The 15,313-nt window shown below is 36.0% G+C and overlaps 1 protein-coding gene across 1 annotated transcript; it reads right to left on the reverse strand.

Annotated features, from left to right (window-relative positions):
* Positions 1–3,100: 3,100 nt before the first annotated feature.
* LOC109046775 (AP-2 complex subunit sigma) lies at positions 3,101–15,099 on the reverse strand. The gene is made up of 5 exons (XM_019064578.2): positions 14,803–15,099; positions 14,162–14,311; positions 13,861–13,974; positions 7,041–7,100; positions 3,101–4,146 (listed from the first exon to the last, which is right to left on the reverse strand). The coding sequence occupies exons 1-5, from the start codon at positions 14,803–14,805 to the stop codon at positions 4,045–4,047; spliced, it is 429 nt and encodes a 142-aa protein (XP_018920123.1). The 5' UTR covers positions 14,806–15,099; the 3' UTR covers positions 3,101–4,044.
* Positions 15,100–15,313: the final 214 nt, after the last annotated feature.

A 15,313-nucleotide genomic window follows, 5' to 3' on the forward strand; every position in this document is an offset into this window, starting at 1 on the left:
ACATATCTAAAAAAATTTATAAAATGCAATCTATTTCACATTACTGCAATGCAATCTTCTGGTCAAATGCAGGAATTAATTCGACCTTGACCCTCACAGTGCATTATGGGTATTCTCTAGCCATTTAGTGTAAATTGTCTGACACTCATTATTGCGGTGCATTATGGAATTGAATGAGTGCACTCAATAATGTCCAATTTGGTTTCAGACACAACAACAAATGGCTGTCTGCACAAATAGTGGCCTATTTAAAGGTTTAGGCTTAGTATATTCATTCTTTCAATACAGCTAAGAGTTCATGTGTGACACACACGAGTCTTCTATTGGTCACATGTAACTTATTCATGTGATCTGAATTTGTAGAGCAGAGTTCACTAAACGTGAAGCAAAATTCGCATGCACTTGCGTTTTGCATGCTTAACTTGTGGTCACATTTAATGTAGTTCGGTAAATTTTCGCAGGTGAGATCCTGTCAGTTTAATAAGAATTCACGCAGTCGTGCATTTCACACATGGGAGAAAGATTTACTCCACGCAGGTTTTGCAGCAGGTTCAGATTGGTTATGCATTGACAAACAAAAATCTTAATTTTAAGATTTAAAAGGGACTTCTTTTTGAGCTGTGCTTTAAAAATTGCTCCACAAAATTTCGCTAATGTGACTGCATCTTCATCGGTGGAAGTCAATGGAATGAATATTGTAGTGTGACTGCACTGCTTTCCAGAAAATGATTTGCGCTTAAGATACGCTCAAATTTATTGTTGGGCTGCGAAATTGCACTCGCAAATTCCATATATTTCAATAGTCTCTGTGCAAGTGCAAAAAAGTTCCCCAAGCAGATTTTCCTCATGTTCAAGTTGCTCACGTGAATTCTCCATGCTCACCAACAGATAACTGCTTTGTTTGAAAGTGACTGTGTGAGCTGTGCTTTATACAGAAAGACCGTTTATGCAAAATTGCCAAATTGCGGTAAAACTTTGCGGACAAAAAATGGTCAATTTTCCATTTAAGCTTGTTTTTTTTCTACATGATTAATCGACAGCATGTCCCTGATACTGCCCGATGTATTTACCTGGAATATTCCTTGTTGTGCCGACATTAGTGGGTTTGAAACTTGTTAAACCCTTAAATTTATAGGGCGATGCTTTATGGTCCCATTGAAATATGGTTCCAATGTTAAGAAGGGCGATCGCAATTATCATTGCTCATCTAGATTTAATTCGCAGTTTATTTAATCGCCGTTTTTTGACAATTTCGCCAGGTGAAATTTACTGTTCAGCTTCTTTTTTTTTTTTTTTTTTCTTTGTCTCTGTGTGGGTGAAATTCATTCATTTGAATAGGAATCCACTCGATTGGGAATTTCACATGATGGTGATAGATTTCCCCACACAAAGATTTCGCAACTGCTTCAAGCTGTATGGTTTGAAAGTGACTCCAAATGTGAGCTCCATTGACAGCAGACAAAGGATTTTCTTTGTCCGTGAAATTTCGCTAATGTGACCGCACCTTTAGAACAGCACCACTACTTGAGCCAGAAGAAATTCAGTGGCTTATGTACTAGAGTTTGGTAGCATTTCATAACCAAATATCAATATGGAGTGCATTTAAAGAGTAGTTCAAAGTACTGCGTAAAACCAGTTGTTGCTTAGTAACCATTGTGATTTGTTCATTCATAAATACTGTATATCTGAGTCATCTATGCTGTAAATAAGACTGAATTTGTTTATCAGAGTGTTTGGGGGGAGGGGTGCTTGTTCATTTTAAAGATTAAAGTTTGCTTGTTTTTTTATGTTATGTGAATACGTCGTCTTTCTGTGGTGTCTGTTTTGTGTGGGAGTGTGTGACAGTGAGCAAGGTGCCCTTTCACTTTTTTGTTCTTTGACAAATTCTGTTTATTCAAATTAGAATCCAGTTATCTCTATTTCTGTGGTGACAGATGCATAAAACGTGACATTCACAAGAAATTCAAATACTCCCAACCCTGAATATGTAACTATTTTAAGAGGTGACAAGTTCATATGTTCATATGATGTGAGTTTTACAGAAACATGATTTCTGGATGAAAAAAAGCAAGCAAATACCCCTAAACCTAACTGCATAGGCCTTAAACAGATTATATCAAAACACATAAATGAGATTTCATACAAATTAGCCACCAAAATGTAAATTAAATTACTAATTGCTATATGAGAGTGTTGCATACTCTAGCAGTTCAACAGAATCTGGTATGGAAAAAGAAAAAATTATTATTATTATTCATTTTGCAGTAAATGTAGTCACATGATTTTGTGTAAATTATCAAGACCTATAGAGTGTCAAAATAATGGTGTTAAATGTTAAAACGTTCATCTTTAGTTTACAAAATTTGTCATTGGCATTTTTATCAGTCTCACAAACCACGTGTAGAGATGGAGCAAGTTAAAATGCATTACATTTTATGCACTATTTTTAATTTACTATTTTATTGCTATATTTAAAACATGAATTGCATAGTTTTAAACATTAATTAATGTATCCATTTTAAGTAGTTTTTTATGTTTAAATTATTAAATTAATAACTGTTTTCTTAATTCAAATTTAAGTGCCACTCTCCTGGTATGAGGCTGAGGTTATTGGAAAAAATAATTTTCACGAATTTATATTTTAAAATTGCTTTAAAATTATATAAAAACCCATATATATATATACATATATATTTTTTTTTTATTGCACCTATACTATTGAAAATCATATATATAATCTCTTTAAAACACACGGATTTGAACACGGGACGCATCATGCTTAACGAGGTAAGAAATATTCCTCTAAGTAACTATGTAATCAATCTCTCGTAATTATGCTGTTTGTATGCTACTTAACTTTGATCAATTATATTTAATTAAATTACTGGCACACATTCATGCATTAACAGAATAGTTTTGACATTCGCCCGTTGACAGTGACCAAAAAGGCATCATTACTTACTAGTAGCGTCGTCAAATATTTGCATAATCGCCAGTATCCGGTAGATGGCGCTATAGTACATGTAAAAAAACGACTCTGGGAACACATTCACTGATCGGCGCTCAATGCAATGTCATTATATGAAATACACACTTTAAATAGTTTTGTTTATTTTTTATTTACCTGTATTGATATATACACAGACAGCAACATACACGTGAGAGTAGCACCACTTACATCAACTTTTACTCTGCAGTCTCACAGGGACAAACAGGCAGATCTAGTATAATCTAAGGCAGAAGGACAGATTCTCATAGTTACTCATGAATCGATCTGTAATGGAACATTTAGAGGCTGAGCAGTTGCTATAGAGCTCTTGGCGCGAGGGACCCGGCGCCACAAAAGGGGAAATTAAAAGTAGACCATCTTTTGTCCTTTTCCCCCTGAGCTCCATTCTTCCACTCAGCCTTGTTCTCTAAAGCGCTCGCTAAACGCTGGCTCGAGTTCTCCATAAAACCAAGACAACAGACTTCAATGCAATTACGAGCAGAAACTGAGAGTGCTTTAGATGCCTGGAATGACTGGTTAGTTCATAACATTTACATTTAAAATAGATGCATATATAATGTGGGTATATGTACACAATACAAAAAACAACAGATTCTTAACATTTGATTTGAATATTTCATTAACTGAGCTGGACATATTAAGGGAAGATTTCTTTGATAAAATCAAGTTTTATATATAGTAGTGCAGCCCATGGATTTTGCGTTTACAGGACCGATGGCAGATTTTGGCAAGCGTGATGCTATTATCCGTGTTAGTGTTAATGAATGGGCTTGGAGACATTGAAGTCTACTGTGCTATAAAATTGCTGAAGTATTCAATTCTGGCTATGCCAAAGAATAATTAGGTCAATAACCAGAGAGGTTTTATAAACTTGTGAATGTGAAAAGAATGGCAACATCCTTCATCTTGGACGTGAATTTTAAAGAAAAGGTGAAATGTTTGTGGATGTATGGCTTGGCTGCAGCAGGGGTGGGTGGGGCCTGTGGAGGTGGGCGGGGCCTGCAGCAGTGGTGGTTGATTGATTGACAGGCTTGTTACTCCAAAGACTGCAGCATAAGAAGCTGCTTGAGCACCTTCGTCTGGCTGGTCTCTCTGATCTCTCCTGCCAGAAACATCTCGTCCACCACTGTGTACACCTGAAACATGAGCGCAACAGTGTTTTTAAACAGTTCATTCAAGAGCGTACATTATCATATCTGATATGCAAAACCTCGAAATTATCAACATGATCAAAACTTCCTGGAAAAAAAAAAAAAACGGTTTATACAATCTACACATGCCTTCTGTCATCCGAATTATAGTTTATACTTTTTAGCAAGTAAACAGACTTTTAGAACTTTCTGCTCACATGTCTTTTTGCTGTGAAATCATTACCCATATTGAAATATTGTTAGTAATAACCTCATACTGGGACTGAATCAACTTTAGGTTCACTTGATTATCTACAGACATCTTTGTTTTTTTTTAGAAAAACCATGTTAAATATGTATCGAATATATGATGTCAGACTTTGGAGGTATGAAGCGTCAGCACCATGGAGGGGTCTGAGGGGACCCGGCCCGTCCACCTCGCTCACTGTGCCCCCTCACCTCTGGTGCCGTCTCCGTAGTGCGCGCCCTGATTTTAGTGTGTGAGGCAGGATACTGCCCTGGGAAGGTCTCCCAGACTGTTAAATACACGGATTAAAAGCTAAATGTTTTCATTTTGGTTCATTCTTAGCAAAACAATTTTTTTTTTGTTCAGGTTATGCAGAGAAAGAATTCTTATTAACTTTGCTATTATTCTTGAATTTTCAAACTGCTAACACTGCACGAATTATGCCTTTACTTGTATGAGCAAAAATGACGGCGTAGGCTAGGCCTATTATTATATTTTTCCCATCGATACTGGAATGCACATGAACTACAAATCCTATTTTGCCTAATAAATACACTAATAGTTTAGCTTCAAATAGGCTACATCGCGAATAAGGACACATTTGGATTTGTGCCTAATGACAGAGGTAAGCACAACTTAACCTAACGTTTCGTTTTGGCTTGTTTTTTTGCAAAGCCTACATTATTATATAGCTACTGCAAATATATTTATCCATTAGAATTATATATATTTTTAAATTCTTTCTCTATTCCAAAACTTTTAAATATAAATTATTTTTTTTATTCTCATCAACACACATCATCTAGAAATAATGGAAAAAGAGGGTACACATATTTGTACTCTGATGTATGATGAATAATTAAAACAAAAATCAGGCTTGTGCATTTATGACATCAATTACGAGGCCTAAATTCTTTTTTTTTTTTTTTTCCTTCAGAAAAATGGAAGTATTTTAAAATGTTTGTAATTTTAATATTTTTAGCTATAGGCCTATACAGCAAACCTACAGAGCTTCCAGTAGGTTATGTTACGGAGCTGTAAACACGAGAATCTCCGACTGCATGCAATCGTTGACGAACACCCAGTGCATCTATCAAACTAGGCTATATGTTGTACATAAATGGTACATAAGCTATATATCAGATTATTTTATTTACAAGTTTCGTGTTTGTGTTTACCCCGTTTTTTTTTTTCTTTTTCGTTCATCTGAAAATTGCTTTCAGAAACAGTTTTTTTTTTTTTTCAAAGTAGCCCCTCCTATAAAAAAACAAAACAAAACAAAAAAAAAAAACAGCGGTCCCTCCAAAAATTGTGCATGCTCCCTCACTTTGTACACTCTGGCGCTGACCCTGGAGGCATGTCTATTTTATTATTTTGTTGCACCACATATGTTTTGTCCCCACAATAAAAACCAGATCTTTGATCATAAAATAAACATTTAAATATCATCTTATTACAACTAAATATTAGTTATATACTATAACTATGTAAATAGTCTGTTATATTAATTTAAATTACAAGCAATCAGAATTTCATGTTATTTGGTGATATTAATATCAGTGACCGCATCGAATTGAAATTTTCTGCTCAGTTTGGGTCTCTGAAGAAAAATGATGTGCTTTGACTCCTACTTACAGTAAATAAGATCTCCATATTTTACTCGAAGCCATCAAAGCCTGATGTATCAAATATGATATTTTTACATATTTTGTCTAAAGGTTCTATAAATTGTTCCATTTCAAAACATCTGATATTTCTGACTATTATTTCATCAAGTAGGTTTCTCATCAGCGTGGCGTTGGTGTGGGCCAAGGCGGAATCAAAAACACATCAGGTAATTAGCTGAGCAGAAATCAAATGCTATTAACTCTGGCAACTTTTTTTCTATAATTACTTATGGTTTTCTTCAGCGGCAGCCTCTCTCTCGTGCTGAATGGATGTGGATGTTCTTAATTGTATGACTGTTGCCATGGAGCTGCACTGCTGCTGAAACAGAGCTAATTACATCTTTTTCTCTCACTAGTTTTTGCTGCTTGGGCCCTTTTTCAGCTCTTCTAAATGCTCCTCTAACTGAAAAACTGCATTTACCTTAACAATAACACCTCTGATTGGTTAAGCCAAATGTCAGTACATTTTTTGTTTTGTTTTGTAAGAAATAAACACTTTTATTTATCAAGAACACATTACATTGATAAAATGTGCCAATAAAGAAATGCATAATGTTAAAAAAGATTTCTATTCCAAATAAATGCTATCCTTTCGAACTTTATATTCATCCAATAATCCTGAAAAGGTCCTATCATGCTTTCCACATTGATGATGATAATAAATGTTTCTTGCCGAGGATCGTGTGACACTGAAGACTGGAGTAATGATGCTGAAAATTCAGCTTTCATCATCACAGGAATAAATTATATTTTAAAGTATATTAAAATAGAAAACTGTTTTTTAAGTTGCAATAATATTTCACAAAATAACAGGGTTTTTCTGTATTTTTGATCAAATAAATACAGCCTAGATGAACAGTAGTATATATATATATATATATAGATATATATATATATATATATATATATATATATATATATATATATATATATATATATATATATATATATAATTATTATTTTTTTGTATTTAATTCTTCACTTACCTTGTAGAAATTGAAGACCAGATCTAATTCACAGACATTGTGGAAATACTCGTTCAAAACCTGTGAAAAAAAGGAAAAAACAGGTAAGTTCCAATCAATTCAAGATCTTCTCAGGATCCACTTAACCACAGCAGTCTATCATTCACCTCAAAAAGTAGCAGCAAAATCAGTGACGGTAGCTGTTGACCATTTTAGGTTGGTTACCCAGGCATTTGTTTGTTTTTAATCCAGTGTTGTTCAGCACAGTGGGCTGCTTTGGGCTGAAGTGATGTGGGATATGATGGGGGAGTTGTTTACAGTAAGGGTCAGAGGAAGTCCTAGAATCCATGTCACAATGTTCTTGAACTCCTGGCTGCTGGTTTCCCTCACGGCCACATTCCATTAGTCTCTCAGACACGGAAAATTACACCAACAGAAGCGCTGTTCCTTCCTCCTTTATTTACCTGATGAGAGGTCTCGCAGAAGCGGACTAATGTTACATTAAAAGGAATTTAGATTGGAATCGTTTAGGGTAAGACTGAGCATTACACTTATATTCATTGAGAACAATATATTCAGGATCATTTTGTTGATAATATAAAATTACACAATTCCAGTGATTTTAGTGCAGTTCTTAATTTAGTCATTTAGTTCTCTAAAGTCTGTGGCAGTGGCTCAGATTCGTGAATGCTTATTATTTGTCACATATCTCTGATTTATAGGACAATGGACAGAGCGGTGTGGAATAAACGTAAATTTTGAGGAATTTTTTTTTTTTTTAACGAAGCATTAACATGTTAAACTGCACCCCATAAACACAATCAAGCCTAGAAAAAAATAATAATAATTAAAAAAAAAAGGACACCCACTCCTTTATCAATTGCAAAACCTATAAAGCTGGAAAATCTAATTAATTTCAAATGATTCAAAGATCTATGTCATCACATTCCTTGTGTAGCATTTTAAATGCTTTAAAATCTTTTAGTTAATATGCATAGAAATATTGACGTGTTTATCATGTACTGGGACACATAAATAAAATGATTCTCCCTTGTTTCCATTTAATAGAAATAAAAGCATGGAAAACTTGGTTGCTCTCAATTTTTCAATTTTTAACATACTTTAAGCATTTTGAATCTGCTTGATAACTGTGTCTGTTTGATCAAAATGATTCTTCTTCTTATTGGAGGTTTGGGGTGAATTACTCTTAATCCAATCTTACAGTATTTCTTTTAATGAATAAGAGCTTATGCTGATATTTGTGTTATTTTTTAGGAAGAACAAGCAGGCAATCACTTTTAAAACCCAATGGAAAGCACATTTATCATGCTGAACATTAAAGACCTTCATTAAAGTTAATCACCTGACGTTTCAAAGCTAACAGCCCACACTTCCCTTAAGAGTCTGCACATCTCAATTTGATTTACGGTTAATAAAAGTGCATTTAAGAGAGGTTTTTAATTATGGATTCTGTGCAGCCTAATCAATTTATTACTCAGGAAGCGTGCTGATTACACCATTTAGCTGCTCAGTTGAATGCAGAACACATTACATATTGATGTTATGTGGTGGGGGCTGAATATATACAGTGTGTGTGTGTGTTTATATATATATTATATATTATATATATATATATATATATATATATATATATATATATATATATATATATATATATATATATATATATATTTAATATTACACAAGTCACACTTAAAAGATTCAGATCATCAAACAAGTTTTAATATTACACAAAGATAATGCAAGTAAATACAAAATTAAGTTTTTAAATGATGATTTCTTTTATTAAGGGAAAATAGCTGTCCAAACCTACCTGGCCCTACATAAAAAATGAACTGCCCCCTCCTGTTAAATCATGAAAGAACTGTGATTAACCACATTATTTTAGAAAGCTGAGTTAAATTTCACTAGCCACACCCAGGCCTGTATGGAGGAATTATTTGGTCAGATTATAAACTAAAAATCTAAAACTAAAAGTCTTAAACCAAAACTAAAAATCTAAATTTGAAACTTAAAGTCCAAGTCAAAAATTAATCTGGTATTTAGGATTGGGCATTTTGTATTTAGGATTGGGCATTTTCTATTTAGGGTTGGGCATTTTCTATTTAGGGTTGGGCATTTTCTATTTAGGGATTGGGCATTTTCTATTTAGGGTTGGGTATTTGGTCATTTAGCCATTTAGGATTTGGCATTTGGGGATTTAGGATTGTGAATTTGGTATTTAGGATTGGGCATTTTGTATTTAGGATTGGGCATTTTCTATTAGGGTTGGGCATTTTCTATTTAGGGTTGGGGCATTTTCTATTTAGGGTTGGGCATTTGGTATTTAGGATAGGGTATTTGGTCATTTAGCCATATAGGATTTAGGATTGGGCATTTGGGGATTTAGGATTGTGAATTTGGTATTTAGGATTGGGCATTTAATCATTTAGCCATTTAGGGATTGAGGATTGGGCATTTGAAGATTGAGGATTGGGCATTTGAGGATTGAGGATTGAGGAGTGTATGCAAATTAGGAGGCGTGGCCCAAATACTGGAGGCTGGGTTTGAAATGGCTGGTGCGCAGAGGCACCTTATGGACAGCAGAGGGAGCTCCCAGTGCTAAGGAGCACACTGTAATGAAGCCAAACAGAGCAAATGAGGGGCTTGAGCGAGGACTGTGATAACTTCAACTTAATGACAGCTTTGTAACATTTGTGGCCTCAAACCGAGCGTACAACTGATGCTTGCGTGCGCGGTAAATCACCTCTGCGAGATGAAAACAATATCGCACGCGAGGAAACGGGAGCCTGCGAGCTCATTTCAAACTCTCGCGCGCGCGAGTGACATGTTTCTTTGTAGTGATGGGTCGTTCGCGAAATGAGCCGACTCTGAGAGCCGGCTCTTGTAGGTGAACGACGAGAGCTGGCTCGCATATCTGAAGAGCCGACTCTATTTAAATATATATATATATATATAACCTATAGAAATTAAATCATTATGTAATAATGAAATAATGGATGCATTTTATTTTATTTAAAATAATTGACTAATTCAAAGAACAAAAAAAATATTATATAGGCCTAAAGGTGCACATATTCGTCTGAACAGCCTCACATTCTGTTCCTGTCAATCATACATGAGGTGTCAACCAATTATATGGCATGAGGGAGGGGCCGGGCCATCACACACACACCCACACACACAGTGTCAAACTCGGAGAAGAAACCGCATCAGCCCCTCGAAAGTAAGGCAGCTTGCATTTTCTGAATGCAAATCTATCATAAAAATAAAAATATGATCAGCATTGTGTGTGTGTGTGTGTGTGTTCATGCTAGTTATATAAAACATAACTAGTGAGATAGTTCATGCTGGTTATATAACATGCCAAAAAAGAGGGACCAGTTTAATCCTTTCAGTTATTTATTTTTCTTTAATATGGGTTCTATTATGTTGTTCAGATTCAGATTGTATTTGTTTTGTAATGTTGTTGTTTCTATACATTAAAAATTTATAATTTAAATGCAAATGTTTAATAATATTCTTTTTTCATAACAAATCAATGCATTTGTAAAGAAATTGTGAGACATTGTGAGTTTGATTTCATTTAATAATTTACTAGAATTGTTTTTCACACCTATCATAGTCAAAACATTATTGTTTTTTAAAAGACCCGTTTGTGAGCCAAAAGAGCCGGCTCTTTTCAGTGAGCTGAGTCAAACGAGCCGGCTCACGAAAAAGAACCAAAATGCCCATTTGCGCGCAATACAAGCCCTCGCGCGCCCATGATCATTCCCCAGCTGCTCGCGCTCGATCTTCTCACCGGCTCGCTCGAACACTTTTATTTTTGTCAGTCGCGCGCACGAGAGTTTGAAATGAGCTCGCAGGCTCCCGTTTCCTCGCGTGCGATATTGTTTTCATCTCGCAGAGGTGATTTACCGCGCACGCAAGCATCAGTTGTACGCTCGGTTTGAGGCCACAAATGTTACAAAGCTGTCATTAAGTTGAAGTTATCACACAGTCCTCGCTCAAGCCGCTCACTCGCTCCGTTTGGCTTCATTACAATGTGCTCCTTAGCACTGGGAGCTCCCTCTGCTGTCCATAAGGTGCCTCTGCGCACCAGCCATTTCAAACCCAGCCTCCAGTATTTGGGCCACACCTCCTAATTTGCATACACTCCTCAATCCTCAATCCTCAAATGCCCAATCCTCAATCTTCAAATGCCCAATCCTCAATCCTTAATGGCTAAATGATTAAATGCCCAATCCTAAATACCAAATTCACAATCCTAAATCCCCAAATGCCCAATCCTAAATCCTAAATGGCTAAATGACCAAATGCCCAACCCTAAATACAAAATGCCCTATCCTAAATACCAAATTAATTTTCGACTTGGACTTTAAGTTTCAAATTTAGATTTTTAGTTTTGGTTTAAGACTTTTAGTTTTAGACTTTTAGTTTATAATCTGACCAAATAATTCCTCCATAGGCCTGATTACTGCAAGACCTGTTGAATCAAGAAATCATTTAAATAGAATCTGTCTGACAAAGTGAAGCATGCGCATGCTTAAAGAGCAACACATCATGCTGCGATCGAAGAAATTCAAGAACAGATGAGAAACAAAACCGCTGACATGTATCAGTCTGGAAACGGTTATAAAGCCATTTCCAAGGCTTTGGGACTCCAGCGAACCACGGTCAGAGACATTATCCACAAATGGAGAAAACTTGGAACAGTGGAGAACCTTCCCAGGAGTGGCCAGCCTACCAAAATTACTCCAAGAGCACAACGACGACTCATCCAGGAGGTCATAAAAGAACCCAGAACATCATCTAAAGAACTGCAGGCTTCATTTGCCTCAGTTTAGGTCAATGTTCATGATTCAACAATAAGAAAGTGACTGGGCAAAAAAGAAATAAGTTCATTAGCGACTAGAACAGTCCAAGGATTTCTCTTTTTCTTTTGTTCTTTGATTTACATCAATGTCAGATAAAACCTGATCCATATGATGAGGATCTGACACATATCCGATTTTCTCCCAACTCTTTACGGTCATTTAAGACTTTATAACTATTTTAAGACTATGTTTACAAGGTAACTCGCCAAAACCGTGCATCTTGACATAATTGTGTGTGTTTTAGTGTGTTGAAGCGCTACTGGTGCGCTGTCTGAAGCGGCTCAGCGTACGCGTACAGGTGAACACGCAGCCTTTCAAACTATACTTCACTGCACCGTTTCTGCGGCGTAACCCCAGGTATGTGTCGCTGCATTCTCGGGTTATGAAGAATAAAGAAGGGAAAAGTTAATCTTCCGAAATGAAGCAGCAAAATCTTCTCAGGTAAAGGTTATTAGAACTGTGTCTAGGGACAAGCTGGCCATCACACTGCTCTGACCTAATCACTCCGTTCGTATCCTATTATTTGATTCGCTCTTGTCGCTTATGACAGAACAGCTAATCACGATGAACTTGTCTTCGGAAAATATTATTTTATTCGCTTATGTCAGAAACGGCGAATCTCTTTTAAAAACCGGCTGTTTTTTTCACTTCATGGCATCTACGCTAATATTAGTCTGTTTCTCTCTTATTCCCAGGTCACCATAGCCACCAGATCCAGTACATATCCAGCCCAGAGGGTGGATCAGCACCTAGAAAGGACCTCTACAGCCCTGAAAGACAGCGGAGACCAGGACTAGAGCCTCAGAGACAGATCCCCTGTAAAGACCTGGTCTCAGACGACCACCGGGACAAGACCACAGGAAACAGATGATTTTTCTGCACAACCTGACTTTGCTGCAGCCTGGAATTGAACTGCTGGTTTCATCTGGTCAAAGGAGAACTGGCCCCCCAACTGAGCCTGGTTTCTCCCAAGGTTTTTTTCTCCATTCTGTCACTGATGGAGTTTTGGTTCCTTGCCGCTGTCGCCTCTGGCTTGCTTAGTTGGGGACACTTCATTTACAGTGATATCGTTGACTTGATTGCACAGATACTGAGCTGAATGATGACATCACTGAATTCAATGATGAACTGCCTTTAACTGTCATTTTGCATTATTGACACACTGTTTTCCTAATTAATGTTGTTCAGTTGCTTTGACGCAATATTTTTTGTTTAAAGCGCTATATAAATAAAGGTGACTTCATTGCATTGTTATATTTTGTAAAAGCTGTACCTGCCAACGCCAATTTTTACTCTCATTTGGCGCTTGGTGAGTGTTAATTTTAGGCTGTGTGTGTGTGTGTTTAAAAAGAGCTATAAGGAAGCATTTTCAAAAAATGAAAATTCATGCCCCAGTTTTAGATAAATTTAGCATTACATCACTTGCTCATCAATGGATCCTCTGCAGTGAATGGGTGCCGTCAGAATGAGAGTCCAAACAACTGATAAAAACATCACAATAATCCACAAGAACTCCACAAGACTCCAGTCCGTCAACTAATATCTTGTGAAAAATCCATTATTGTGATGTTATGGCACAAACAGGGCTTGATCTGTGCATGTTTTATCCTGATTCAGATGAGACAACTTTTTCATCGGAGAAAGCAATATTATGGATATAGAGAACTCTTATTTTTAAGTTAAAAATGTGTTAATGATGGAAAGTTTATTACAAACACACACTTAATACATAGACATTAATTGATAGACTGGAGTTGTGTGGATTACTGTGATATTTGTAATCAACTGTTTGGACTCTCATTTTGACGGCACCCATTCACTGCAGAGGATCCTTCGATGAGCAAGTGAAGTAATGATAAATTTATCCAAATATGCAAACTCATCTCTAATCAAATTTTTCATTTTTGGGTGAAATATTTGTTTAAAGCTAGCTCTTCATTTACCTCAACAAAGTTGTGAATAGCTTCCAGGTAAGCCAGGTTATTGTCCGTCACATCCACACAGATGCAGAAGTACAGGCCAGCGTACCGCCTGTAAATGATCTTGAAATTTCTGAACTGCAGAAGAAAACAATATTAAACATGCAAGACACCTTGATTTGTACATTTACTGGATAAGATCTTTAAAACAACAATTTACATGTGTAATGATGTTTTTACCAATCCTATAAGAATTATACTCACATTTTAAAAATGAAAAGCGAGTACAAAATGTAAAAAAAAAAAAAATTAGAAAGTGTGGTACCTCTACAAAGTTGGTGTGTTTGGCATCACGGACTGTCACAACGGCATGAACCTCTTCAATCAGCTTCTGCTTCTCATCATCATCAAACTGCATGTACCACTTGGCCAGCCGGGTCTTCCCTGCACGATTCTGGATGAGGATAAAGCGGATCTGCACAAGAACAACAGGAGAAACTTTAGACCTAATTCTCACAAATCATCCAATATCATCCACAGAGGACGAACATGCTTTTATGTATCAATAATGACAACGCATTGAACAAATTTAACAGGCATGAGCTGCCAATATAAATATATTATGTACTGTATTATTTATATGTAAAGACATTATTGATATGTAACAGAAATTATACACAGCTTCCATAAAATAACTAGCCATGAGCATCTAACGTTAGCTTTATTCATTCAGCGTTATTTCTATTCTGACCCGAAAGAGAATTATGAAAGTCTGATTATTTTGTTCTGCTGGATACTATGTTTAACACTGAATGTCTATATAGTTTGATTTATGACCTTGGTCGTGTTGTTATAATAGACATACAGTATATCACACTAACGTTAGCCTGTTAGCAGAGAAAAACAGACAGTCGAGCTACTCAAAATAAATGATTGTAACAAACAAAAATAGGCATCTACACTTACCATTGTGCTTGGTATTTATCGCTCACGGTTGCCTGAGTTATTTCAATCAATGTTTAATGGATTTAATTACGAAATACAGCAGTCACAGACTGGGTTAGGTTCTGTAGCCGCCGCTATCTTCACCTGACAGGACGCGAGCAGAGGCCGTTGGTGCTAGGAATGATGGGTAATGTAGTTTTCTAAGCCAGCTGATAACATACAAGTATATCAGTAGAATGCACCGTTCCGTACTACAATTACAATCTTACACCGGGGTTGAACTGTCAAGGATAGCACATGACTTTTTTTTTTTTTTTTTTTTTTACTTAAAGATAAGATTAAACGATAATAGATGTTTGATATGACTGTTGCTTTAGGTTAGTTTCTAAATTCATATATATTTATCGTAAAAGAAAAAAAAATAATGGAAGACACGCAAACCGTAAAATTAATATTGATGACAGGTTTTATGAACATTAATTACCGGGGATTTAACCTTAACAGAACCAGGGATACATAAATAACTTCAAAA

This window comes from Cyprinus carpio, chromosome B15, assembly GCF_018340385.1.
Source record: "Cyprinus carpio isolate SPL01 chromosome B15, ASM1834038v1, whole genome shotgun sequence".
Taxonomy (NCBI): Eukaryota; Metazoa; Chordata; class Actinopteri; order Cypriniformes; family Cyprinidae; genus Cyprinus; species Cyprinus carpio.